This window comes from Arvicanthis niloticus, chromosome 25 (genome assembly GCF_011762505.2).
Source record: "Arvicanthis niloticus isolate mArvNil1 chromosome 25, mArvNil1.pat.X, whole genome shotgun sequence".
NCBI lineage: Eukaryota > Metazoa > Chordata > Mammalia > Rodentia > Muridae > Arvicanthis > Arvicanthis niloticus.
In genome coordinates this window covers 1553335-1580522 of record NC_133433.1, presented here as the reverse complement: position 1 = coordinate 1580522, position 27188 = coordinate 1553335, and the positions used below count along the sequence as shown (strand labels likewise).

Here is a 27188-nt window from a genome sequence, read left to right as displayed (position 1 = left end):
AATATTTCATCCAGTCCAATTATGCAGTGTATGTGCAAACAGTGCATGTATGTACCTTGATAGAATTGTTAAGTATCCATCATTACCTCAACAACTTCTCCCTTTCTCCCTTCCTCTGTTCTTCCCTTCCTTTCTTTCACAGGGTCTGTAACCCAGGCTGTCCTGAAATCTGAGATCCTACCTCTGTCTCCTCAGTGCTGAGATTACGCTGTGTACTACTGTAGTAGGCTTTGACAGTTGCTTTCTTGTTCACTTGCTTATTTCATTTATTTTTGTTTTTCTAGGGATTGTTTTATATACTTTAAATCCTATGACTTTAGTATGGGGCCTGACAAGCCACGAGTGTATACCTAGCCCCCTTGCATGTTCTGATGTTTGTGGCTGAGATTTTACTAATTGTCTTTTGAGTGAACCAACTGTGCATATCACAGTAGAGTAGATACACTATGCTGGTCTAGACAGCAGTAAACTTACACTTTTTTCTTCAGACAAATAGGACCACTCATTTTCTTGGTTGCTGTGGTTCCTCATGGCTGATCTTCCTGCCATATCAGCACAGGGCAGTGCAAGGGAAAGAAAGTGAGATGCTTTGACATAAGAGCATTTTTTATTGGTTGGGGTAGTTTATATTTGTCAAGTATCACTTATGAGTGCAGACATTATTTAGAGTGTGGAAGCCTCCTCTCTCTGGAAACTATTGGGAAGGATAGGGAAAGATTGATAACAGCCTTTAAGTAAAACAGTAGCCCTAAGATATACTTAAAACAAGTCCTGTGGTCATTCAGAGGAGAAATGAATCTCATCTGATGATGTGGAGTAGATCCGCCTTATGTAGGGTTTGGATTAAAGATGGAAGATGTGCGGAATAGAGAGATGGTTCAGTGAGGAGAACTTGCTATGCAGGAATGAGGACCTGAGTTTGTATCCCAAGCATCCATGTGAACCTGGTTGTGGCTAAGTGCTTGTAGCTCTAGGGCTGTGGTGGGCAGAAACAAAGGATCACAGGCTTGCTTGATGGCAGATATCCTAGCTACAGGTTCAGAGAGAGACCATATCTCAAGTGACTAAGTCTGAGAGTATGACACCTGATGTCTTGTGAAGGCCAAAAGTCATTTTTATGTTTTATGTTATTTAGCTTATCTACTATTTTTCTAGGACATACCTTTTAACTGCATCTTTTAGGTTTCAACTTAGGACTATGTGCCTCATCATTAAATTTCCTCTTATTTCTTAGACTTACACTACATGTCTTATTTGGACTGTGATAGTGCTGTATATACCTGTTACTATTATATAATATGTATAACATGTTTTACTCTCAAGCAATAGTGGCCTGAATAAAATGTTCTGTCATTCTAATAATAGCCTTCTCTCTTCTTCAGTGCCTCTGGTTAGTTACATCTAGCCTAATTCATAGTCTGTGTGCAGAAAATATGAATGAATAGGCCGAGAAGTTAGATACCTTGGGACTTTGAATACAGAGAATAGGAAGGTCAGCATACTAATATGTTGGATGTGGAGTATCATGAAAGATTAATGCTCAATTTCTGCACTGCAGCATTCAGTCCAAAAGACAACAGTCTGATTTCTGGGTAGGTTTTTTTTTTTTTTTTTTTTTTAGATTAAAAAAAGTATATGCACATGTGTGTGAGGGTGTGCACACACGAGTCGAGTGCCCTCAGGGTCCATAAGAGGGTGTCAGCTGATTCCCTGGAACTAGAGTTGTTGGCAGTTATACACTGGCTTACATGGGTGCTACTACAACAGTGTAGGCTTTTCACAGCTGAGCCGTCTCTCTAGTCCTTTAATGAATTCTTGACGGAGCATGAAACTGATGTACCAGGTGGGATTTTCTCCAGGGTTCTTGAGAGGCTTGAAGTTGATGTGCCGTGGGTGGGTGGGGGCTTTCTTCAGGGTTCTTGTACTTGGGAGTCATTGAGCTTCTTTTATTTGTAAATGTATAATTTTCATTTCAAGTGTAGAAATACTCATTATTGATACAACCATCCTCCTTTAGAGAGTCACTCATGCTTTTTTCCTTAGTGTTTTCTTTCAGATAGTTTCTCTTCATTTATTTTCTTTTTCCCTTCCTCACTACATATCCCTGGCTTGCATCAAAGTCACAGAGCTGCCTGCCTCTGCTTCCCATGTGTTGTCTCTTCCTATGTTTTCAAGTTTAGTGAATTTTCTTCACCAAGCTGCTATTAATCTTAACCAGATTTTTGTACTGTTGAAAGTCTCTGACTCTTTGTCTTCTGTGTTTATCTTTCTGATCTTAAACAACACAATCAGTTATACATGAATGAGGCTGTCTTACTGTTCTGACCTACTTACTAACTTTAATACCTATGCCAGCTTTGAGTCTGTTTTATTTGGTTTATGTTGCATGCCTGATTGGATGTTAGATATTTAAGTTTTACCTTTTTGGAAAGGAGTAGTCATCTTTTTCTATTCCTATTCATTTTCCCTGTCTTCCTCTCCCTTTCCTCTCTTAGTTACGTATATTCTTCTATCTCTTGAATTTCTAGCATTGCACACATACACTACAATACCTAGTAGTGTGTTCCTTTACGTTTTAAAACTGTGTTTGGAATCTAGTTAATTTATTTGAAACTTTTTTTTTTTCAGAGCTAGATTTTAAGATTCTTTTGGTGAACCAGAAGGTTTATTTTTTATTTTTATTATTTCTTTGAGAATTTCACATGTTTTGTCATAATCACCCTCTTCTCCAATCTTTACCCATCCAACTTTGTGTGTCTTTTTAAAAAACCCACTAAGTTATTTTTATTATTCTTGGATGTGTTGTTTTCTACTAGAGTGTTGTCACTTACCAGGGACTACACTCTTAAAGACGTTTCTTCCTGTCCTGGCATCTAATAGTTGCCAACAGCTCCATGGTTAGGGGTGGGATTTCATGCTTGCTCCTTTTCCGTGCTAGTTTGGTTTTGTACAGGCCTTCTGCATATTGTTACGACCGCTCAGAATCTGTCTGTTGAGCTTCCCTGCTGTGTTGAGAAATGACTGTTTTCTTAAAGTCATCCACACCACCTCTGGCTACTAACACTCCTGTCTGTGCTGGTCCACCTCTGTCCCTGTTGTGTGCAGTCATTCTATTTAGGATCAGAGTAACTTGTAATGCAGGGATGATTCACTTTGTTGAAGCCATATTCTCAGTACCCAATGCTCTACCAATTATGAGCTCCCTCTCTTTCCCTCCCATTTTCTTCAAACCAAGGTGTCTCTGTAGCTCATTATCTTTGTTGCTGTTCTATTGCTGTGATGATACACCGTAACCAAGACAACTTATGAAAGAAGCATTTAATTGGGGGCTTGCTTACAGTTTCATTGGGTTAGTCCATGAACATCAGGGAGAGGAGAATGGTAGCAGGCAGGAACAGCACTAGAGCAGTAGTTGAGATCTCATATCTGATCCCTAAATTGCAGGCAAACAGATAGTGAGATTAGACCTAGTGTGGGCTCAGAGCCCACCTCCAGTTACACACCTTCTCCAACAAGGCCACATCTACCAATCTTTCCCAAATAGTTCCACTCAGTAGGGACCAAGTATTCAAACATAATGAGCCCTATGGGGACCATTTTCATTCAAACCACCACACTCATTTTGGACTGGATCTCTTCATAGCCCATCTTTCTGAGTACTGGGATTACAAGCGTGTGGTGCTGTGCTTGGCAACAGAGATTTTCTGATCCATTTGATTTTAACAGGCATTGATCTTGTACTTATACCACGTATCAAGTGCTATTACTGCTATGGCTCTTGGGTGGAACTTTGCTGGGCTTTGAGTTGTCTCCCCACATGCCTATTTAAGGATCCTATTTACACGTCTCTGGAGTTCTCATCTGAATGTCTCTCATCTGTGTTCTTTCTCTCTCCTTCTTTTCCTCCCTTCGGTCCACTGAATAGTGGTGACTGGTGACTAGCCTTCAGTTCATGGCTGGCCTTCAGTTTACTATGTAGACCAGGCAGACTTCAAACTTACAGAAATCCTGCTACCTCTGCCTCTTGAGCACAGTGTTCCCTGAGCATAAAAATGTAATTATTTGGAAGGCAATTTGACAGGTACGTCATATCCACTTAGCAAATCAATATCAGTAGCTTTGACCTGTCCTGGTTTATAGAACTGGATGTAAATACCCTCCCATGGCAGGGGCCTCAGTTCCATTAAAAATGTGGTTGGCTACTTATATAACATACATTGCATTTGTGGGTACATCTGTGGATACATCTTGCCTAGCCTCTCAGTAGTGTTGCACATAGAGTCAATAGCTGAGCAAGACTGTTAGTAACAATTTTTCCTTCAGCCCAGTACCTTCCAGAGCTCTGCAGGTTAGCTAGCAGCCCAGCTTAGCTTGTCTGTTGTATATTTTGTGCTGTCATTAAACAAATAAACTAACAATACTTGCTTATTTGTCTATTATATTTTGTTTTGTTTGTTGATAATATATTTTCCTTTTGGCAATTTAAACCAGTGCTTACAGGAAAACTTTTTTTTCCATTTTTTTTTTAAAACATAATTTCTGAGAATTCTTTGTCTGCTATGCAGAATTTACTTTTTCTAGTCACAGTGGTTGAAAAGAAGCATTAAATGAAATCATGGTGCCACCTTGTTATTGCATCAGGTATCTATATGGAAATGTTTAAATAAACGCATTTCAATAAGTAGGTTAAAATAACAAATTTGAGACTGAGGCTGTAGCTCAGTTGATAGAGAGAGTACTTGGGTATCATGAACAAAACCCTGGTTCCATCCAAACTGTGGCATAACTTCAGCATTGTAACGCACACCTACCTGTGATTGTAGATGGCACTGAGGAGGTGGATGGCTTTAAATCTCACTTTCCTGACTTTGTCCTCTAGATGCCGAGATTGCTTGTATTCCACTGTGCCCCATACAGAATTTCTTTTGACTTTTTAATAACTATGGTAGATTTGAAGTGATCTTTGTATAAAAATTTAAAAAGTTATATAGGAAATTTAGTGTATAATAAAACTAAAGTAATCAGCATATAACAATTTTAAACAGTGATTAAACATAGTTATCAAAATGATGCTTAACTTCAGAATTAAAAATTTTGTTATTTACTTTAAAATACTGCTAGTAATCCAAACATAAAGCAGAATGTAGTGTAGCCATTTAGCTATAAAGAACATATAGCTGGTTGTGATAGTGCAAGTATGTAAGTCTAACACTTTTAAGGTTGAAGCAGGAGGATTGCTTAGAGTTCCAGACTAGCCTTAGCTACCTCTTGAGCTTGCTAGGGGCTACATAGCTAGGGGCTAGCCAGGGGCTACATAGCAAGACCCTGACTCCAAACAAAACTACAGATCTCCAACCCAAAATACAAGGAGGTAACATCATAAATTATTTCATTATATATTATAAATACATAGTAAAGATTTTTGACGTTCTGAAAACATACTGACTTTATGAGTACAAGTGTATGTGCTTTGAAGTCTCATCAAGACATATATATTAAAGCTTCATATCTTTTCTCTGTGTGTATTCTAATAAAATGAAAAAAATTGCTATTAAAGTAAAAATACATCTTTGTTTCTTTCAAGGAAATGATCATTGACAAAGTAAATGGACAGGCCGTTCCAAGATATTTGATATATGACATAATTAAGTTCAATGTAAGTACCTCTTATAATTTATAAAATTGTTAGAATTGTCACTGAGTTAATGTGCATGTTTATATATATTAATACTTGTAGATCTAGGTATTGAATTCATGGGTAGGCTAAACAGGTGCTCTACCATTGAGCTGTACCTGCAGTAATAAGATTACAAATGTTTGTAATGAACAGAAGAAGTATTTATGTCAGTTATGGTGACACATACCTGGAGGAGGGACAAGAGTGATCAGGGGTTTAAGGCCACCCTCATGAGATTCTCTCTCAAAAAACAAATACATTCATTTACTTAAACCATACTGAAAACATATTAGGAATTTGGAACTAAAGTATTTAAGATTTGAAGATTTCCTTGGCCCACGTCAGATTCTTGCCAAGCAGCCCCAGAAACTCTCTGCCTCTCCCCCTTTTTAATTTTATAAACAAGACTGAGCCTGTTTTGGGTCATTCTGACAAGAATGTCTTCCTTACCTGTTGTGGAATATGCATTATTAAAAGCAATGCACTTTTGTCTTAGGTTGGTAAGGCTTGGCAAGAATCGGACATGGGCCAAGGACAAAGAAATGGGCTGCTTGCCAGGAATATGACATTGGCCAAGGACAAGGAAATGGGCTTCAGGCAGGAATCTGATATTAGGCTAGAACAAAGAAGTAATTTCAGGCAGGAATCTAAATCTTAGGCTAGAACAAAGCAGTAATTTCAGGCAGGTCTAAATCTCAGGCTGGAACAAAGAAATAATTTCAGGCAGGAATCTAAATTTTAGGCTAGAACAAGGAAATAGGCTTGAGACACGAAAATGACTTTGATCTAGGACAGGGAATTTGGCTCAGATACTTTGGTCATCCTGGTAAGCCCTTAGAAACAGTGATCATGGGAGTGTTCAGGGAACTTTGTTTATTGCCTTGCTTGTTCTTTGACTATTTGTGTTTATTGTCTTGCTTGTTCCTTGACTATTTGCATCTATTGTATTGCTAGTTCCTCAACCTAGAAGTAACCTTAATACTTGCATGTAATTAAAATGATATAAAAGCAAAAAGGAGGGAAAATGAGATAGGAGGTTTCTAGTGAGGGGAAATGAGGAAGGGGATGACATCTGAAATGTAATATCCAAGAAAAAAAAGAAAAAAAGGAAGATCATGTAATATATAACTGGTCATAAAAGTGTTTAGTTCAATACTATAATTAATAATTATATGTATTAAAATAAAATTTTAAGTCTGAACTTAAAAAAAAAGAAAAAAGGTTTGAAGATTTCTAGCAGTATTTTAAAAAATATCTTTTGGGGGAATTGTATTTTACTTTAGTAAACTATAATATTAAAATTCAGGATTACATTAATCCCAGTTACTTAAGAGCATTTTTTTCTGAATATTTTCATTGAATATAACTTGAATTTTTAGTTGTTTTTTTTGTAATTTAAACTAAAGCTTTCAACTTAAGTACCTCAGAGTGCATTTCTCCATCCATTTGTTGTTGTTTTTATTGCTATTTATAGTCCTTAAGACTAGTACTTTGCAAAGTTGGTGATTCTTCCCATCTATCAGATCTGCAGCTACACCCACAGGCCAGGGGAGTGGCTTTGTTTCCTTGTTGAATGGGGACCCTTTAATAGGTGATCAATCTGTGTCTTAGTCATTGTTTTAATTGTTGTGAAGAGATACCATGACCATAGCAACTCTATGTAAAGAAAAGCATTTAATTGGGGATGCCTTACACTTTCAGAGATTTAGTCTATTGTTACAGTGAGGTACAGAGGAGGACAGAGGGAGGAAGTGAGAGGGAGGGAGGAAGAGAGAGAGAGAGAGAAAGAGAGAGAGAGAGAGAGAGAGATACAGAGATACAGACAGCCGGAAGAGACAGACACTGGTCCTGGTGTGGGCTTTTGTCATGCCCAGTGACACACTTCCTCCAAGAAGGTCACAACTACTCCAAGAAGGCCACACCTCCTAATCCTTTATCAAATAGTGCCACTCCTCAGTAACAAAGCATTCAAATATGAGGGGGCATTCCTTTTGGGGGGGGGCATTCTTTTTTTTTTTTTTTTTTTTTTTTAAGATTATAATAAAGGCAGGCTAATTGGGAACTTGTTCTCAGGTGGGTGAGTTTATTGGTCCCAAGGACCAAGGCCAGGGAAGTTCCCATGGGGAAAAGGGTAAGAGAGGGAGAGAGAAAGAGAGAAGGGGGCACTTGTATGCCAAGAGAGGGAGTGGGAGAGAGAGGGAAAGAGAACACCATTCTTATTAAAACCACCACAGTCAAGTTTTTCATGGCCTAGGAACTCTCTTGAAAAAAGAAAAGCTAGATTATTTAGAAATGTACAGAACAATAAACTACATTTATTCATTTATTATATGTATATGTCCATGCATGCCATGTCTTATGTGAATAGGTTCCAGAACAACTTCCAGGAGTTGGTTCTCTGCTTTCACTATTTGGGGACCAGGGATCAAATTTAGTTTTTTGGGCTTTGTGGCAGGTACTTTCACTGTTAAACTATTTCCTTGGTTCCAGAGTTGTTAAATCTTAATAATGTTTCTATATTTTTTGTTTATCTGTATTTGTGTGTGTGTCTCGTGCATGTACGCACAATTCTTTGCCTATACATGCTTCTTTGGAGGCCAGAGGTCATTGCTGCATATTTTCTGTTTTTCTCCATCTCAATTTTTGAGAGTTTCTTACTGAACCTAGGGCTCCTTGTTTTGGCTGGGCAGGCTGGACAGAGAGCCTTGGGCTTTGCTTCCCTCGCTGTCAGGATTTGCCTTGCTTTTTCATGTGGGTGTTGAGAACCATGCTTGGGCAACATGCACTCTTGTCTACTGAGTCATCTCCCCAGCCCTACTTTTTTTCGATAAGAAATTATAAATTCAAGAACAGACTTGCGAGTACTGTTCATCCCATGCTCAGTTCTCTTTCCAGATACCCTCTGCTGTGCATTCAGTGTTTACTGCTTCTCTGGATGTTTTTAAAAACATTTTACCCACCTTCTTTTATATCTCTGGATGTACAAAGTATACTTTTGCAAGGTTTCTAGAGTTTGTTGCATACTCTGTGATCACCAATTTTATTTATTTATTTATTTAGCATTATGTTCTTGTATTTACTGCTTAGTGTCTATAGAGTTAACCTTGTTCACTTGAAATTTTTCTAGGCATTGTGTTCTATAATAGAATTGATATGTATCAGGGTTTCTGCTGTGTGTGTGTTCTGTTGTGTGTGTGTGTGTATTTTAGGATTTTAGTTCTTTCACCTAGGTTTTCTGTTTGGTTGTTTATCTTTTTCTTTCTAAATGGGTTAAATTATTTATTTCTTTTGAATATGAGTCCTTTCTTTGGATCTGTGTGTAGCAAACAGTATTATTTCCCAGTCAGTGTCCATGGACACAGACAATTGCTGTTTTAATGAGATGTAGAGGGCCTTTCAAAAAATGTGTTTTGGGTCTTATTTAAGAGATTCATCCAACCATATTTTATTCTATAAATGGGTTAGTTATGCTTTCACCTAAAGTGTATGATTGCGCATTTAGTAAACATTAATTGTATGCCTGTTACTGTACTTAATGATTTGAAGTCACCTATTTTTTACATACCTACTGTTGGGATGTATTTATAATGAAAAACATTACATGTTTCATTATTTAACCACTATGGAACTTTCATAAATTTTATAAGTTTCTTAATTTATATTGCTAGCCCTAAATACCTGAGGTTGGGTTATTTGTAATGTCAGAAAGTTAATTTGACTCAAGTTATTTTTGTTAAGAGAGCCAAAGTCTTAATTACAATCTTCTTAGTTCTTTTGTTCATTATTTTCCTCAGAAAGAATTTAAGTGATCATTTTGTATATGCCAGGTTCTGTAGATAAATGATAATAAAACTGATTTCTGATTTCTTTCCTTCATGCCATTTCTATAATAGTTCATTGGGATTTGAGAGCAACAGAGGAAAACTTTATTTTTAATGGATTTATTCTATTTGGTTTGGCTTATATATATTATACAGTTGTACCTGTATACAAGTTGTTAATGGCATGTATGCATATACATTTGTTACAATATATATTTATATTGGATTTGGTATCAAAATCAACTTGCAGACTGCTTATATGTAGAGAAGAATAGAAATGTAAAGAAATATGGCTGAGCATAGTGTTTTAAACCCAGAACTTGAAAGGCAAAGGCCAGACTGGTGTATATAGCAAATTCCTAGTGCTATACAGTGTGAGCCTATCTTTAAATGAAAAGGAAGCAAAAGAAATGTAAAGAATCAGTGTCATAGCACTGTGAGGAGGACAAGAAAGCATGATGGTCTAGGCAGAGTAGTACTGGAGCCAGGGGAGCACAGATGGATGTCAGGAGCGTTTGGAGGTTGGCTGTCATACTTGATGTGTGGTCAAGAGTGAGTCATAGAAAGAAATAGCAGCAGATTGGTGATAGGGTGGCAGATTACTTGACTAAGGAGTTTGAACTTAGATTTTATTGTAATAGGGTATGTATTTCAGTTATGGTTATGGTGGGGTACTCCTTTGAAAGAGAATCCCATTGTCAGTGTGGGTGGTGTTTGGAAGAGAGGAAGACCTGATGACAAGGAGCCCAGTGCGGTGTTTGAGTGTTTCTTGCACTGTTCTCAGTGCTTCTGCATCTGGCTGCCCAGGGCTTCCTGTATTGTAATGTCCTTGTGGATGTGAAAGTGGTCTGCTTTCAGCCTAGTCTTGTTTTGGTCACATGCTATGTATTTTACTAGAGAATTTAGACTACTTACAGATCTTTCAGTTAAAAGAAAAAAAAAAAGCTTTCATGGGCCTTGTTCTTTGTGCAGGTATCTTAGTTTTCCTAATAGGCCTAGTAAATTAGCAAGCCTATCATCTTAGGATTTCCTAAAATAGAGAGGGTCCTACATGGACTGTGTCTTTGTTTATTAACTTTTCCTCAGTGAATATCCTTTGTGGCAGTTCTGCCTGTTTGTAGAGAGACCATCTTAGAAATTGTACTACTCATTTTGTATTCACTCCTTGTTCTTAGTTGAATGTAAACGTTGTTATCCTTCAAAGCCAGGAGAAAGACATCCTGAAGCTTATGCTGCCTGTCTTAGGAAATATTAGGTTGGATGATAGAGATTGGAGAAGAGGAACAAGAAGACAGTGTCAGTATCACAGAATTTCTCAGTCGTCTCTAAGTCGCTAAGTCTTAGACAATTACTGTCAACCAGGGATGTGTTTGAGCTTTGTTTATGTGTACCATGTGGCCGGATAGGACACAAGTGTACATACAATTCCTAAGGCATGGCTGAAACTACGTATGCTTGAAGGACACTAAAGAAAACGTTTGCTGGAAGAAAAGAGCTTTATGTTTTACAGCTGTGTAACTTGGAACATACGTAAACTCACTATTAGTTTTCAGATTGAGGGCATATCTATGTAATAAATGTCTTCTTTCTGATGTTATGAAATTTGATCACTAGTGAGTATGCTGTTTGTTTTGAATGTTTATACTTTAATGAATTTGGGCTTTGGGTTTTAGATTTTACTAATGTAGTTAAATAAAAAAAAATACAGTAATCTTGTTAATATATTAATTTAGACTTGAAATCTGAGCCAGCTTAGATAGATATCATTTTCTTTCTGCCTTATGTAATTTCAATTTAAAAAATGGCTATTGTTAGTCTGATTATTGGGATGTATGGTATGCCAACTATTCACTAGACATCTCCAAGGATTGCTACTTGTATATAGCAAGTAGCAATATAGACTATATATAGACTATAGCATATAGTACTGTAGCCTTAATAGTTATGCTGACAGTGTAGTTGTGGTCAAGTAAAAAAACTTGTTCTTTCATTCAGGCACAACCAGTTGGAGACTGTGATTTTAATATTCGTCTACAGTGTATTGAACGTGAAATTATAAGTCCACGACATGAAAAAATGAAGACTGGACTCATTGACAAAACACAGGAGCCATTTAGTGTCAGACCTAAACAATTTTTTGACATCAATATTTCAAGAAAGGTAAAATTTGTTTCTTTAGTTGGAAATTCCAAGTTTAATACATTGCTCAGCTTGTGAGAGGAACATGGATGACTACTACTGTTGCCCTGTCATTCCTAGGGTGGTACCCAGGGTCTCCTTTTCAGCAGTGTTCTTAGTGTCATTATAACACCATGTGGGTTTCGTGTTCTTTAGTTTGTGACTAATCAATGGTCCATATTCTCATTAAAACAAACAAACAAAAAGCTACAATGTAAATGTAAGTCTTGGGGGTTTCACACTTGCTCTTGTCTGTTTTTAGCTCCTAAGTAAATGACACAGAGACCTCTTTCTTTCTTTCTTTCTTTCTTTCTTTCTTTCTTTCTTTCTTTCTTTCTTTCTTTCTTTCTCTGTAGTCACTAAGCTTGCCAGGTTCTGTGCTATTCCAGCCCTCTAAAGCTGACTGTTTTCCAGCCATATGATCCTTTACCTTCAGTCTGAGTCTTGCTCTGACTTGCTTTGTTCCATGTGTGTCCTCATGGAGACTCCTGGACCTTCCACATGGTTTCTCCACACACATTGCTCCTTAGGGCCCTTCTCTACTCTCTTCTCTTTTGGGATCCCCTGACTGGTATTGGAAGTTCCACCCTAACTCTTCTGCTCAGCTAATTGGCTGATCAGCTCTTTTATTAACCAATCAGAGGTGATGGAAAACAATTTTTATCTAACATTGAGACTGAAGATGCTTGACTGCAGGAGTGCAATCAGCTATCTGGGCATAGAAATCAGCATCTGAATACACAGTACACAAAACCATCCCTTAATACTACAACACACATGGAGTCATTTAGAATGACAAGAGAGGTGTTGGAGGGGAGGGAGAGAGAGAAAGATAGGGGAAGGAGGGAGGGAGGAGCAAGGGAGAGGGAGGAGACAAGGCAAAGGAACGAAGAGAAAGAGGAAAAGCAAAGGAAGGAATGACTTAATCTAGCTTTATTAACAGCCTCTTCGTGTTGTTTAATACAGCCAATACAGTGAAGGTATGATGATCTGTTCACATTCACATTTTAGGTTTTGGAGTCACATTCACACTTAGAAATGCCTTTCACAACAGTACTAAGAAGTAGAGTTAAATGTGCTTTTATTCACTTCATGTAATTCTCGTCTGGAAGGCTTACTGCTGAATAAGCTCACCCTTTCTAGTTCTTTCTGAATTTTGGCTGGCTGGTTCAACTAGGCTGTTCTGGCTCTATCTCATCTCCAAGCTGACTGATTCAATCTGGCTCCTCTTAGCTTCTTACTGAATTTCTCTGCCTGGCCTCAAAGTAATTCTGGCAATTTGTTCTAATCTTTGGACTCCTTATTCTCTGGCTTCAACTGCCTCTGCTGACCTGCACTGAACTGCATGAACTCATGCATGAACTCAGTTCCATTGCACTGCACTGACTGCACTGACTCCCAACTGACCATGCGCTGCTCTTGTGTTAGCCTCTCTTTCTCCTGTCTGTTCACCTGAGAGGTGGGTTTGTATCCTATCTCTGATTCATTCTTTCAAATCTTTCTGTGATTTGATACTTTGTCTGCCCCTCAATTAGACAACATTTTCAAACATTGCTGCTTTCTTCTACAAACTAATTTTACCTTAGGAGTGTGTACTGAGGGCAGGTCTGTCTTCCAGCCAGATCACAGGTGCGCCTGTCTTCCAGCCAGATCACAGGTGCGCCTGTCTTCCAGCCAGATCACAGGTGCGCCTGTCTTCCAGCCAGATCACAGGTGCGCCTGTCTTCCAGCCAGATCACAGGTGCGCCTGTCTTCCAGCCAGATCACAGGTGCGCCTGTCTTCCAGCCTGATCACAGTTGCGCCTGTCTTCCAGCCAGAACACAGGTGCGCCTGTCTTCCAGCCAGATCACAGGTGCGCCTGTCTTCCAGCCAGATCACAGGTGCGCCTGTCTTCCAGCCAGATCACAGGTGCGCCTGTCTTCCAGCCTGATCACAGGTGCGCCTGTCTTCCAGCCAGATCACAGTTGCGCCTGTCTTCCAGCCAGATCACAGGTGCGCCTGTCTTCCAGCCAGATCACAGGTGCGCCTGTCTTCCAGCCTGATCACAGGTGCGCCTGTCTTCCAGCCTGATCACAGGTGCGCCTGTCTTCCAGCCAGATCACAGGTGCGCCTGTCTTCCAGCCTGATCACAGGTGCGCCTGTCTTCCAGCCAGATCACAGGTGCGCCTGTCTTCCAGCCAGATCACAGGTGCGCCTGTCTTCCAGCCAGATCACAGGTGCGCCTGTCTTCCAGCCAGATCACAGGTGCGCCTGTCTTCCAGCCAGATCACAGGTGCGCCTGTCTTCCAGCCTGATCACAGGTGCGCCTGTCTTCCAGCCTGATCACAGTTGCGCCTGTCTTCCAGCCAGATCACAGGTGCGCCTGTCTTCCAGCCAGATCACAGGTGCGCCTGTCTTCCAGCCTGATCACAGGTGCGCCTGTCTTCCAGCCTGATCACAGGTGCGCCTGTCTTCCAGCCTGATCACAGTTGCGCCTGTCTTCCAGCCAGATCACAGGTGCGCCTGTCTTCCAGCCTGATCACAGGTGCGCCTGTCTTCCAGCCAGATCACAGGTGCGCCTGTCTTCCAGCCAGATCACAGGTGCGCCTGTCTTCCAGCCAGAACACAGGTGCGCCTGTCTTCCAGCCTGATCACAGGTGCGCCTGTCTTCCAGCCAGATCACAATGTCTTTGGATGTTATCTCTTGTCAGAGCAGCCACGTTGCTGGATTAAAATTTTTCTACAAGGAAGTTCTATAATTTTACCTACTTTTTCAGTTTGAAGGCTAATTTAAAATGGAATTATTTGACTAGATTAAATATGGTTGACAAAATTTTAAAAGAACACAGTAAAAAGTTTGACATACTCATTTTTACATTGAGTCAGAAAAGTAAAAGCTCCTGTCAGTTATTATTGTATTTAAAATTCTGTTATAATATACAAACATATACTATTCATAGATTCATAGTTCTGGCACACCTAATGAAGAGATGATTCTTTATATACTATTCTACATTTCTTTTATTTTGTTGTTTAATTTTTAGCCGACAGTCTTGAGTCCTCTCACCCCATTATTGTTACACTTGGCCTTTATTTTCTTGTCAAATTTTATTTTGTTAGTTAATTTTTTTGAGACAGGGTTTCTCTATGTAGCCCTGGCTGGCCTGGAACTTGCTATGTAGACCAGGAAGGCCTGTAACTGAGAAACACATCTGCCTCTGCCTCCTGAGTGCTGTGACTAAAGGCATAAGCCATAACCTTCTGGGTTTCTTTTGTGTATTTTTGAGATTGTATTTTAATTGCAATTATTTTCTCTTCCTTTCTTCCTCTGAACCATCCCATATACCCTTTCCCCTTCTTCAAATTCACGAACTCATCTTTCATTGTTTGTTATTGAACACGTATGAGTTTGTATGTACACATATATTCCCAACTATAACTTGATGAGTCCATATAATGTTACTTCTATGTATGTGGCAGGAGATATTTAAAATGGCAGCATTCAATCTGGTGTTTCTTAATCAGCCGCCATGTTCCCCACTAGCCTAGGCCTGCAGCCAGGAGCGGAGGCAGCATACCGTACGCCTGCTCAGCTCAGGCCGCCTGCTCAGGCGGTCAGAGACACCGGCCCTGACACCCACGAGATGCCAGTGTGGGAGATGGTTCTGCCAGTCTTCCATGCTGTCTCTACAAGGCTAGGGAGTGCCCAGACCATCCCTCCATCCACGCCGGCCTGGTAGGAATGAGTCTCTAATGCTTAGATTATCCAAAGGCTTTATATGTTTGGTAATGCTCAATAACAAGATGCCCACACAATCAGAGGTGTAACCCAATAACCAACCTAGATATATCAACTACCTTTGACTGCTAGAGACAGTCCACTTCCATAAATATTTAAGCTTTTTAGTATTTTGATAATGATCCTTAAAATTTTGCATATTATGTTTAGATAATTTTTGAGTTCATTGGGAGTTTCATACAGTGTATTTTGGTCATATTCAGTCCCATTCCCCAACTTCTCTCATATTTATCCCACCCTTCCTTTCTACCCAACTTTGTTTGCTCTTTTTTATTCATTTGGAGACCCCCTCAGCTCATGGAATGTGCTGCCTACCTCAGTTTCTTCAGTTACATACTGTTTCACAGAATACTACATAATTCTGGATTCTGCCTAGTAATAATCATAAAATTATATTTCCTGTGGAAATTGCCTTCAGAATTTTCTACCTTTCAGTTGAGATTTACCAGATTTTTATAAGTCTAATTGTAATGATGCCTGCTAATGAAACGACCAGTAATGATAATGGAAAAGCTATGTATGAATACAAATGGTTAACTTTAGTGACATGGCTTAATTTTCATTCTTACACAGTAATAAACTAATCATTCATTTTTTAGAGAGATAATGTGTTTGATTTGTGGTGAGCAAGAAAGATAATTTTTTCCATGACAGTTGGTTACTGGTTAGAGAAAAATTTAGCATCTAGACAAAGTAGAACTTAACTGGAGCTAGTGTGAGACTTGGGGAATGAAAAACATTAAAGATTAATACCTTTTAAAGATTAAAACCCAAGCTTCTATTTTATGGGGATTTTTTTTAAAAACTAAACTTTGAGTTTTAGTGGAGTAGTGAGATCTCATAAAAAGTCACCAGAGATTGTATTAAGTCTCTTCAGGCAGGCAGTTGAAGCGGTGTGTGCTCTTTGCTCCAGAAATATCTGATGTATGTAGAGCAAACCAGAATTTCAGGATGAATGCAATTAATTCTTTTATTCTTTAAATATTCACACAGTATAGTTCACTATAATTTGGTGAGTTGATAGTGACAATTTGTATTCCCAGAAGCAGTGGAGATCCATTTTCTACTTCACTATAGTCTTAAGGTACTATTTAAAAAATTATTTCTAAGAGTCTCTTTTCTATGTTCTCTAACTTTACAACTTGTGTTTTGTTTTCATGTTTCAAACTTGAAGCATTATCTTTTCTGCTGATGGGTTTATGATGATTTGGTTTCCAAGTGATTCATAGACCTATCAAGTACTATTTCAGAGAAAATCTTCAAATATTTGGTATATGGAAAGTTGTATGCCTTCTGTTTTTAAAAAGAAGTCAAGTAATAAAATTACATTAAGTAAACAAATTCAAGTTCTATAAGTGATAACATGAAACACTATGCTCTGATTAACACTATCTGATGTGTTATGTCTACTGTTTTGTTTTTCTTTCAGTTATCTTTGGATTTTATCTGGAGGGAAAAGAAATAGAAAATTAAAATATATCAAGACTGTTCTAGTTTTATTTTTTTGTTACTGTGATACAATACCCTAACAAAAGCCACTTAGGGAACAAAGTGCTGGCTCACAATCCCAGGTTACAGACTGTCCTAGTAGGGAAGTCACAGAGGCAGGAGCTCAGACAGCCAGTGCCATCACACCCACAGTAAGAACAGAGAAGTGAGTGCTAATGCAAAGCTCCCCTCTCCTTTCATTCACTCTCAGGTCAGCCCATGCTTGCTGTTGCCCACCTCAGTTCACCTAATTCAGAAGGTCTGTCTCAGGCATGTCTCAGCAGTTCCTCATTGAGACATTCTTTCTAGGAGTCTAGATTGTATCTAATTGACAGTTTAAATTTACTGTCATGGTAGCTTAGGGCAATTCACTGCTTATGGCATAGCAAAATTTCTTTGTGGGTTTTCCAACTAAGTATTTACAAATTCATCGATTTGAAGTGCTTTAAAAATAACATGTAGAATTAAGTATAATTAGATTGACAGGAAGAAATAGCTCATTACACCATTACATTTAGATATTGGTGCTAAAGGTGAGAAATATGAGGTCTCTACTTGTGCCAGGTTTAAGGAAGAATAGTGGTTATTGCTAGTGACACCTTGAGACTTGACATGAAGCACTCACTTTTCACAGCTTTCTTGTAAATATTAAAATTGGTAGATTTAGTTTTCATTATCTAGATTTAGTGATTAATGTCAGGACCAAACCAATAAATATAAAATGGGTAATTTTTTTAATAGTAAGGAAACCAGATTTATAAATATGTTTACGTAAGGCAAATTTAATGAGAGAAAAAGAATTATTAATAAAAGCTATTTGAGAAAAATAAATAAATATTGGTGTTAAAATTAAGGTATTACTTAGGTTGAGACATATCATACCCTAATATCACTTACTTGGTTTATAATCATTGGTAGGGAGTCACGAAATAATTGTCTAAGAATACTGAGTGAAAAAAATATTTTTATTTAGCTTTTAAAAATAGTAGTATGTGTTTATGATACATATATATGTGCATGTTTATTATGTGTGATTCATGTGTGTTTGTATGTATATAATGCTTGTGTATGTATGATTGTGTGTGATACACTTGTGCCTTGTGTTGTATGTGTGTGTGTGTTTTTGTGCTTTTGTGTGTGCATGTAGTGATGTGCCTGTGGAGGTCAGTAGTCAACTTTAAGGGGTAGGTTCTTGCTTACCATCTTTATAAGACTTCTGGGATTGTCACCAGGCTGAGTTTGTTGTTTTCATCCATTGAGCCATCTCACCAGTCCTAATTTAGCTGTTAATCGTCTAGGAAATAATGTGCTTTACATTAGGCTATCATGATAACTCATGAGTAGGCTTCACTTAAATATAGGTGAGGAGAGAGGGACATATAGTTTAAAACCTTAGAGACATTTTATTTAGGAATATAATGACAGAAATAAAATTTCAAAAGTAGCTTTAAATCATACCGTATATTTAATAAGTTATTAGAAGAATATGATCTGACCGTGAAGAATTTTTTTTTTTGGCTCCTCATTAACTCTGGTAGTTGTTACTGGGGACTGCTGACTTTCAAAGACTACCTATCCTTAGTGTGCATCTTCATTTGACCTGTCTTTTCCAGTTTGAAGTTTTGCCAGAGTGACTTTATTTTATTAGAAAAATCTATTTATATGATAATTTATAGCTCTAAATTTATATCCTATCTGTCTGTCTGTCTGCCTGTCTACCTTTCATCTATCGAGTTTAGGCTGGCCCTCAGGCCGTCTGTAACTGAGGATGCTCTTGAACTTCTGGTCTGTGGTTTATAGGTTTGGATGACCATACCTGGTTGTATGTTGGGAGAACCAAGCCTTCTCACTTGCTGGGCAAGCATTCCACTAACTGAGCTACACCAGTGACATTCTCTGCAACTTGATACTGTCACTTTGAAAAGTTATTCCTGGCTATTATTCCTACTATCACGTTTAAAATTAAAAACCTATTGTTTTCTGGTCATAACTTGGACTTTTAAAACCTGCTGAAACATTTCAAAGAAATAATCACTTTTTGTTTGCTTTTTAAAAATACTGTGAGCTGCACAACTATTTTTTTTAATGAGAACTAGAAATGAGGGAAAGAGATCATTTTCATTGAGCTTGCTTAGTTTTCTCAAATGACTGTTTTTGTTTTTTGTTTTTGTGTTTAAGAATCACAGTTCTTAAATTTGTTGGAATTCTTACTTTGTAGTAAGAATTGTGGTCACTGATTCGTAACTCCTGTTTTCTTCTGCCTTCCCTTTCTCCTCCTTTCTTTGTTCCTTTCTGCTTAGGATCTTACCATGTAAGCCAGGCCAGCCTCCAATTTGTGATATTCCTGTAGCTTTCCAGAGTGTAGGAGTATAGATGTGTTACCCTGCCTGCCTCCCTCTGTCCATCTGTCCATCCATCTTTTGTTGAGTTATTACAGGGTAGCATGGACTAGCTTTGAAGTTGCTCTAAAGCCTAGGCTGGTCACCACAAACTTGTCATCCTCCTACCCCAGCACCCCAAGTGCTGGGACTCTAAGAGTGTGTTGCCCTGGCTGTCTCTCCTTCCCTTCCTTCTCCCTGTTGTGAGACAAAACTTTTCCTGGGGAGACACAACATATGTCTAGTCACCCCAGATGGAGATCCTATGTCAGACCCCAAGTATGGATACCAGCAAAGTCTAACTTAGTAAACCAATGAGTTTTATTGGGGTTACTCATAGAAATATGGCTGAGGGGCTACTTACAGGAGCAGAAATGATGCAGAAGACAGCAGTCTCACTAAATCCCACCCCAGCATAGATGGTGGCTCATTAAAGCTGGGAAACCTGGAGCACTGCACAGCCTTCAGGCAGCTCAGCAGGTTGGGCTGAGTGGTTCAGTTAGTTGAAACCTCTTCCAGGCAGCTCCCTGCTTTCTGCTTGTTCCAGCCAGCTGGTCTGCTCTCAGTCTCTGCAGCTTTTCTTCCTCTCAGAGCCTTCTTTGCAGCTTAGTTTCCTCTTGTCTGAGGATGGTTTGGGCTTTCATTATTTACTGTGGCAGGGAGGGGGCTAATGAATCTGGTCAGTTTCTGGAACTTCTAAAACTATTTTGAGTTGCTTACCTTCCTGCTTAAGGAACTTCCTACAGGATGGAATGTTTCAATCTTCAAGAAACTGTTACACGGCACTTGCCCTCCCTCTTTATCCCTAAATTAGATATTTCATGTGATCTGTCAAATAACACCATGATTTTGTTCTTAGTTCTAAATGCTTTAAAGTGTTTGTTCTGATTTTCTAATTTATTAATAGATTCTTAAAAGTTCATTATTTAGGTTCTGAACATTGGACAGCTTTCCATGTATAGAATTATCAAAGTTATATATTTGCTTTTGTTTTAACCTTTTCCCATCATGTATAAATATTTGGGCTCAGCCAGTATGTCTATCTGTCTACTTAGCGTTAATCAGTATGAAAATGAATTTTATTTTTTCTAAGATGAATATGTTATATGTATTCAACAAAATTGTAATATTGTTTTTTTAATGTCCAGAATGAATGTAAGTAGATACTTGACTCATGGACTTCAGAGGTTATTTTCATTTATATTTTATTTATAAGAAGATAAAGATTTTAATATATAACAAATTTTTACGGTGAAATTTCCTCCTCATCTGTGTCCCTTAACCCTGTAAGTGAATTGAAGAGGAATGTATGAATTTTTGAACAGTCCTAAAGGATGCAGGGGAAACAAAAGAAAGCAAAAATCAGAGGGAAATTTTGAGAGTATTACAGTATTAACTATTTAGTAACAGTAAGTGCATTTGCATTGTTGTGCAACCATCACCAGCTGTCTGTCTCCAGAACTGTTTCATCTTTCTGAATTGAAACCCAGCTTGGTGTTCGGAGCATTCCTGTGATCTCAGCACTGTGGCAGGGGGCAGGGCAATAGAAGCCTGAGGTCAGCCTGGGCTACTTGAGATCCTGCCTCAAAAAACCAAGACCAACAGCAAAAGGAAACAGAACCCTGACACTTAAAATACTTAAGCTACTATGTATCATCTCAGCCCTTCTCAGATTATCTGTCACTGAGTAGAACGAAAGACTTTATGTTAACCTTAAAGGAAACAAACATGCTAAACTCTAGTGTGTCCTGCTTTCACATTAGAGAGACTATAGTCTTTGGAAAAATGAGATGCCAGCAAATGAAGATGAAGTCACAAATTAGGGCCCAAAATCACAGAGTTTAATTCAGAATTTCTACCTCTTTCCTATTTTCCCAGTTCTTAAATGTTACAGAAAATTTCAAAAATCTTAGCCAAAATTTAAAGTAACTTTTAAATGATCATTTTATTTCTAAAGAATATCTTTTTATTTTATAGCTTCTGGAAGGAAATTTTGCCAAAGAAGTCAGCCATGAAATGGATGGACTTATTTTTCAGCCTATTGGAGTAAGTTCATGCATATGCATGTGTTTATATATGTGCATATGCGTGTTTGTTTGTATATAAATATTTTCATTATTCTAAAGGAAATTAGTTTTTCAGTATTTTCTTGTAATTCATATGAAATATATATTGATTTATATTTCTTTGCTAGAAATCTACAAATAACATTAAATAAGTGCTTATTTCCACCTGTGGCTTGCTATACCATTTATGTATTAGTATCACTAAAACTTAAGTTTGCTATAGTTGAAGAAAATTCAAATGGTTATTGAAGAAGAAAATGAAAAAAATTGCTATTTTGAGTCCTTACTCCATGAGGACATTGACCGTGTTATTGGTCAGATCTCACATTTGGAGTAAGCTGTGATGTACTCCACTGTGAGCTTTCCCAGATCATCAGCAAGGATGTTGGGTCTCACAGTTCTTTGATGTGGCACTGATTAGTCACCGTAGAGAATGTTGAGCAGTACTCTTGTTCTCTATTTGGTAACTCAAACTCCTAGTAAACTCCCATTTTGTTTACCACTTGATAACCAATGCTGTATACAACCTTATTTTTCCAAGCATGTCACATGGAATTGAATCTGTATCATTCAGGAAACGGCTAGAGATACAAGCACTGAAAAGAAACTTGGGATAGGATCTAGTAACTTGTGTTTTAACAAGGTATTGAAGTGTTCTATGGCTGTTCAAATATAAGAACCACTGTAGGAGTTACGGCCTATGTTGGAATACTCTCCCGTTTGCTGCACTTTGTTCTCCTTCACTCTGTTCTTAGAAATCAGGTTTGAATTGCCAAGGAGTTACAGAGGCATCAAACTAGGTAACGAACAAAGAAAAGGAACACTAGGCAAATAACACCAGATTATATGTGCTGCAAATATATAGTAAAACCTTTACTGAATATTCAGATACAATATGCTAGGTTTTCCAAGCTCCCTGGTTAAATAGAGGAGGAAAAAAAATCTTACCTTCTGAGGTTGAAAGAGGAAGAAATGAGATTAGCTAGAAGCTAGGGACAGAAATTGCAGAGAATATACTCTTAGGAAGATGGAGTTTAGGTCTTTGAGTTACATTATTTTCCAGGTTTAGTCTTCTAGAATAAAGGAAGTAGTCTAAATATGACAGTATTTTTACTGTTTATTTTATTGTTTGAAGTTTATAGTTGAGAACTGTATACATATGAAATTTGGGTAAGTAATGGCTCCAGAGGAATCTGTTTTGGTTCGCATGTGAAATGTGCCCTCCCAGCTCATGTACTCGAGCAGTTGGCCCCCTTTCTGGTAGACAGGCTTCCAGTGTTGTGGGCCCTTGAGTGGCATAGCCTGACCAGGTCTGGTATTCCTCATAGCCTCAGCCACTTCAGGTATTGTGAGTACAAGATCCTTGTTTGCTTGTTTGCTTCTTTGAATGGAATAGTGGTTACTATGACAGCTCTTAAACAGGCAGACCAACCTATGACTATAGGGTCCAGTCATCTGCCAAGGTATGCCAAGGGCATTTCTGTGGTCCCATTGTTTGGGTTAAAATCCTCTTTGCAATGCTTTTTGTTTCATAGACAAAAAGATGAAATGGTTTTGAGACATCCGGAAATGCTAGTGCTGGAGCCAAAGTCAGAGCTGTTTTTAAAGCCTTAAGCACCCCCTTCAGCCTCAGTCCAGATTAGGGTTTTGGTGCCCCACTATGTGCTGATGTTTTCCCAAATCCTGGTTTTGAGAGGCAGCAATATCCAACTACAATTATGTACTCTTGAACTGTCTCTTACCTTTTGGAGTTGGGGTCTGAAGGAGAGGTCTCTTTATTTTACTGTGAACAGGGTGATCAGTAACTTGTCAATCATCCCAGGTAGGCTGCTGGGTATAGAAGACAGTCTCAAAAGAGATTAAGTGCCTACAGTTTCTCAGAGAAGTGGGGTTCTTGGACTTAACAGTTTTAGAGGTCACTGGTCTAGAAGGGGACATATACCGTAAATGGGCATAGGGGCTTCTAACTGAGATCCTTTGGCTCAAAAGGAGTGAGTCTAGAGGGCTTGCTGGAGGGGAAGAATGGCAGCAACTGCTGGGGTCTAGGTTGAATGGGGCAGTCAGGGGAATCAGGAATGGTAGTTGAGACATCTGCTGGATTTAGGGAAGGGCATAATTGGCGCCATTGTGGGTAATGTGGAGGAGACAAACTTGTGGGAGGCCATTGTAGGGGAAAAAGAGGAAAAATCTGGGGCCCAGATTTGTGATGGGATCACTCTTTGTTCAGGGACATAGTGTCGGGGTAGTTCTTCTTCCTCTGGGTCACTGGATAGAATTTTTGTTGCTTTTTCCCTTTTGGGTTTAGCTACCAAAACCTTGGTACCAGCTTTAAGCTAACCTATGAAGGAGATCATTGCAGTACACATAACCAAGCATCTAGGGAGGAAAACTGATCCATGGTGGCCAGGTTTTCCTGTGGCCACTAGTCATACTGCTCATTATCTGCCTTTATGGCATATGCCCTCAGCTATTCAATGTCAAAAGAAGGCGCTCTAATTCACAAAGGGTCAAGAGGTGTTCTTTAGAAAAATCTACTCTTTAGTTTGCTTTCCTGTCTTTATGTGCTTCTTAGAAATAGTGGGGGAATACTCCACTGGAGTGAGCTGTTTGAAAGCAGAGCTGCCTGTAGTTTCACTTTCTGGAACTTAATTCACAATGACAAGTAACACACTTGATCAGAAGAGACAGAGACAGATAGGACAGGAACAAACAAAAGCAATAAGACAAATTAGGGATGGCTACCTCTGGAGGTGACAGACCAGGTGACTCACTGAAGAAAATTTAGATAGGGATGTCAGAGGGGCCTGGACCACTGCAAGCACTAAGTTCTTCTCTCCTGGAATCCTGGAATGTTCTACACCCTCTAGGAGGAAGCCCAAGCTGAGACCTGAGTGTTGGTCAAACTGTCGTGAACCTCCAAATGTTGCAGAGGTAGTGACCCTGAAGACCACGAAGCATGACCAAAGTTCTAATTGAGAGTCAGCAGTAAGCTGCTGATGTCTGCCTGAAGAGAAACACTTCTCACAGAGTAGTCGCAAATGGGAGCTTTGAAAGTCGAAGAACACAGGAAAAACTATATCCTTGTTGGCAGTTGTAGGGGGAAGTAAAGCCATCAAGCAGTTTAACAGAAGCCAAACATGCAGTTAGCTAGGCATTTCAATCCCAAGTTTCTAGAACAGAGCTAGGTACTTTCCCATGGGACTTTGTTTTTTTTTTTTTTTTTTACTGTGGTGGGGGGAGTAAGGAGGGATGTTTATTTCAGGTTAAGCTAATGATAGCCCCAGTTGAGAGAAAATTGAGGAACCTTTGTCCCATCACACAGCTAGCCCAAGATAAGATAAATTAGCCTTTGGATCTGCAACATTTCAGTCTTTCCATACTCCTGGATTTCCAATTAGTCAATTAGTCTGTATTGACACAGTGTTTTTCAGGAGTTTTCATTAGCAGTTTCCAAGTATCACATTTTATATATGCAGATGACCAAATAATAGTATTAAGTATTATAAGGTCCCCTGTAGCTAGGAAATCTCATTCCTATGGTTGGATGTAGATGAGACTGAGTAGTGGGTAGGATGTCAGTTTTCAGGAGAGAAGAATAGCTGGCAAAGGCTATTAAGAAAGAAACTCATGCCAGGACTACACAGAGAAACCCTGTCTCGAAAAACAAAACAAAACAAAACAAAACAAAACAAAGAAACTCATGCATCCTTTCAGACTATTAGCCATCATGATCCAGTTCTGATTTGAGTTTTTTCATACTCTGTATTTGACGTAATATTTATATATGAAAAAGGATCATTATATCTAAAACTAAGTAAGAATATAGTTTGGCCTAATGAAGTAAAGGTTGCAGATGAAAACATGTATCTAAAATAACCAAGATTTATATAGATTTAAAAACTAGATGGCTTATATTTTCCCCTATATTTACAGTTATTTATAGTTGATGAACTGTCTTATTAATATTTAAATGGTTGGAAACAGGACTTTGGAAGGAGTCACTGTACTGTTGTCGTCTCCCCACCTTTTATTACTGGAATACACATTGTTTAATTAATATTTTAATCCTGACCATCTTTAGAGCATTTTGGATACTAATTAAATAAAAAATCAGTGTTTAAAGCATTAAACATAATATTTTTATTAGAGATTGATGTCTTTTGTATAATTTGAATGAGAAGTATTGACTCAAACCTTTGGGTATTTCTAGATAGACTAAATGTAGTTTAATTTAAAAACTAGATTTTTTTTTCTTTTATCCAAATTAATGTGGAATGAAAAATATGCATACACACATACACACACATATACCCTACCTACTTACCAACCTATAATGTAAACATTTGAATCTTTTAAACTCTAGTTTTGAATAATGTAGAGTTTAGGATAAGCAAACAGTCATAGCAAAATGGCTTGATTTGTTGAAAGGACATAATATTTTCATTTGTAACTTCATTAAAACCAAAAGTATTTATTATTTTATCACTTAGAAATATACCAGGTAGGATATTAAATATGAAGAAAGTTTTATAATCTAGGTGTGAGTTAGAAGTACTTGGATATAATCTTGATCTTTTAATAAAAATGGAGTCTTTGGTGTGGTCCCTCCCTCCCTCCCTCCTTCCCTCCCTCCCTCCCTCCCTCCCTCCCTCCCTCCCTTCCTTCCTTCCTTCCTTCCTTCCTTCCTTCCTTCCTTTTGTTGTGGAAATCATCTTTTTTTTTCTTAATTCTTTGAGGAAGACATTAATTTTGAATTTTAGTTATAGTTTAGTTAAAAGCATTTTACAATATTATATGTTATTTATTTACCCAATAAGCCAAGTTTTACAAACAAATTTATATATTTGTTCTTTGAAATAAGTTTTTCAATTACTAATTTAGTAGGAATACTTTAAACAAGCCTGACTCTTTAAAAGATTTTCTTTTAAATGGTTAAAACAATGACTTATTATTAAAAAGAGACTTTGTCCAGTAGGGAAATGTAAAATACTAAATTTAACCATGGGCTTTTTTTATTGTTGATTTTTCCCCCCATTCAGACATGATTTACTTTGATTTTCAAGTAATATTTTTAAACTAATTCTTTAGTCTTTTTTATACTATATTCTGATGATGCTTTTCCTCTTCCCAGATCCTCCTCACCTCTCTACTTCCCCTATCCAGGACCTTTCTTTCTCTCTTTAGAAAACAGGCAAACAAAACAAATAAACAATTACTAAAAACTCACATACAAAACAGAAACCTTATAAAAACACTAAATCAGAAACAACAATATGCATGTAAAAGTTCCTATAAGACAAACAATGCCCAAACAAAGCATTACAAGATAAAATGTTTACAAAAATACCATTGAGTTTGTTTTGTGTTGAGTATCTGTTGCTGAGTATAAGGCCTACCCTGAAGTGTGGTTAAAATACCCAGTGAGACTCCATTGGAGAAAACAACATTTTCCTTTGTAAGCATGTGTGAACTGCAGACAGCTTCTTTGTTGGGAGTGCATGCCTGTGTCCACTTTCTCCTCTTATTGCTGGCACCCTGTTTGGCTTGAACCTTTGCAGTGCTATTATAGGCTCTGAAAAGTTTATATGTACATCAGTCCTGTTGTGTCTGGAGGGCACTGTTTCCTTGGGGTTATCCATCCTCTCTGGCTTCTTAAAATCTTTTTGCCTCCTCTTCTGCATAGATCCCTGAACCCTGAGGAGAGGAGTTTGTTGAAGATGTCCCATTTCTGACTGTGTTCCAAAATCTCTCTCTCTTTCGATGTTGCCCAGTTGTGGGATCTCTGTGTTAGTTCCCATCTA

At 38.2% G+C, this 27188-nt stretch overlaps 1 protein-coding gene across 5 annotated transcripts in view; it reads left to right on the top strand.

The window, feature by feature from the left end:
- Rngtt (RNA guanylyltransferase and 5'-phosphatase) overlaps positions 1-27188 on the top strand; it is a 193806-nt gene that overhangs the window by 40465 nt on the left and 126153 nt on the right. For all 5 annotated transcript variants that reach the window (XM_076924001.1, XM_076924005.1, XM_076924002.1 and 2 more), the window contains exons 10-12: positions 5585-5656; positions 11494-11658; positions 21299-21367. In XM_076924001.1, coding sequence (XP_076780116.1) covers positions 5585-5656; positions 11494-11658; positions 21299-21367 — 306 coding nt within the window. The remainder of the gene's footprint in view (positions 1-5584; positions 5657-11493; positions 11659-21298; positions 21368-27188) is intronic.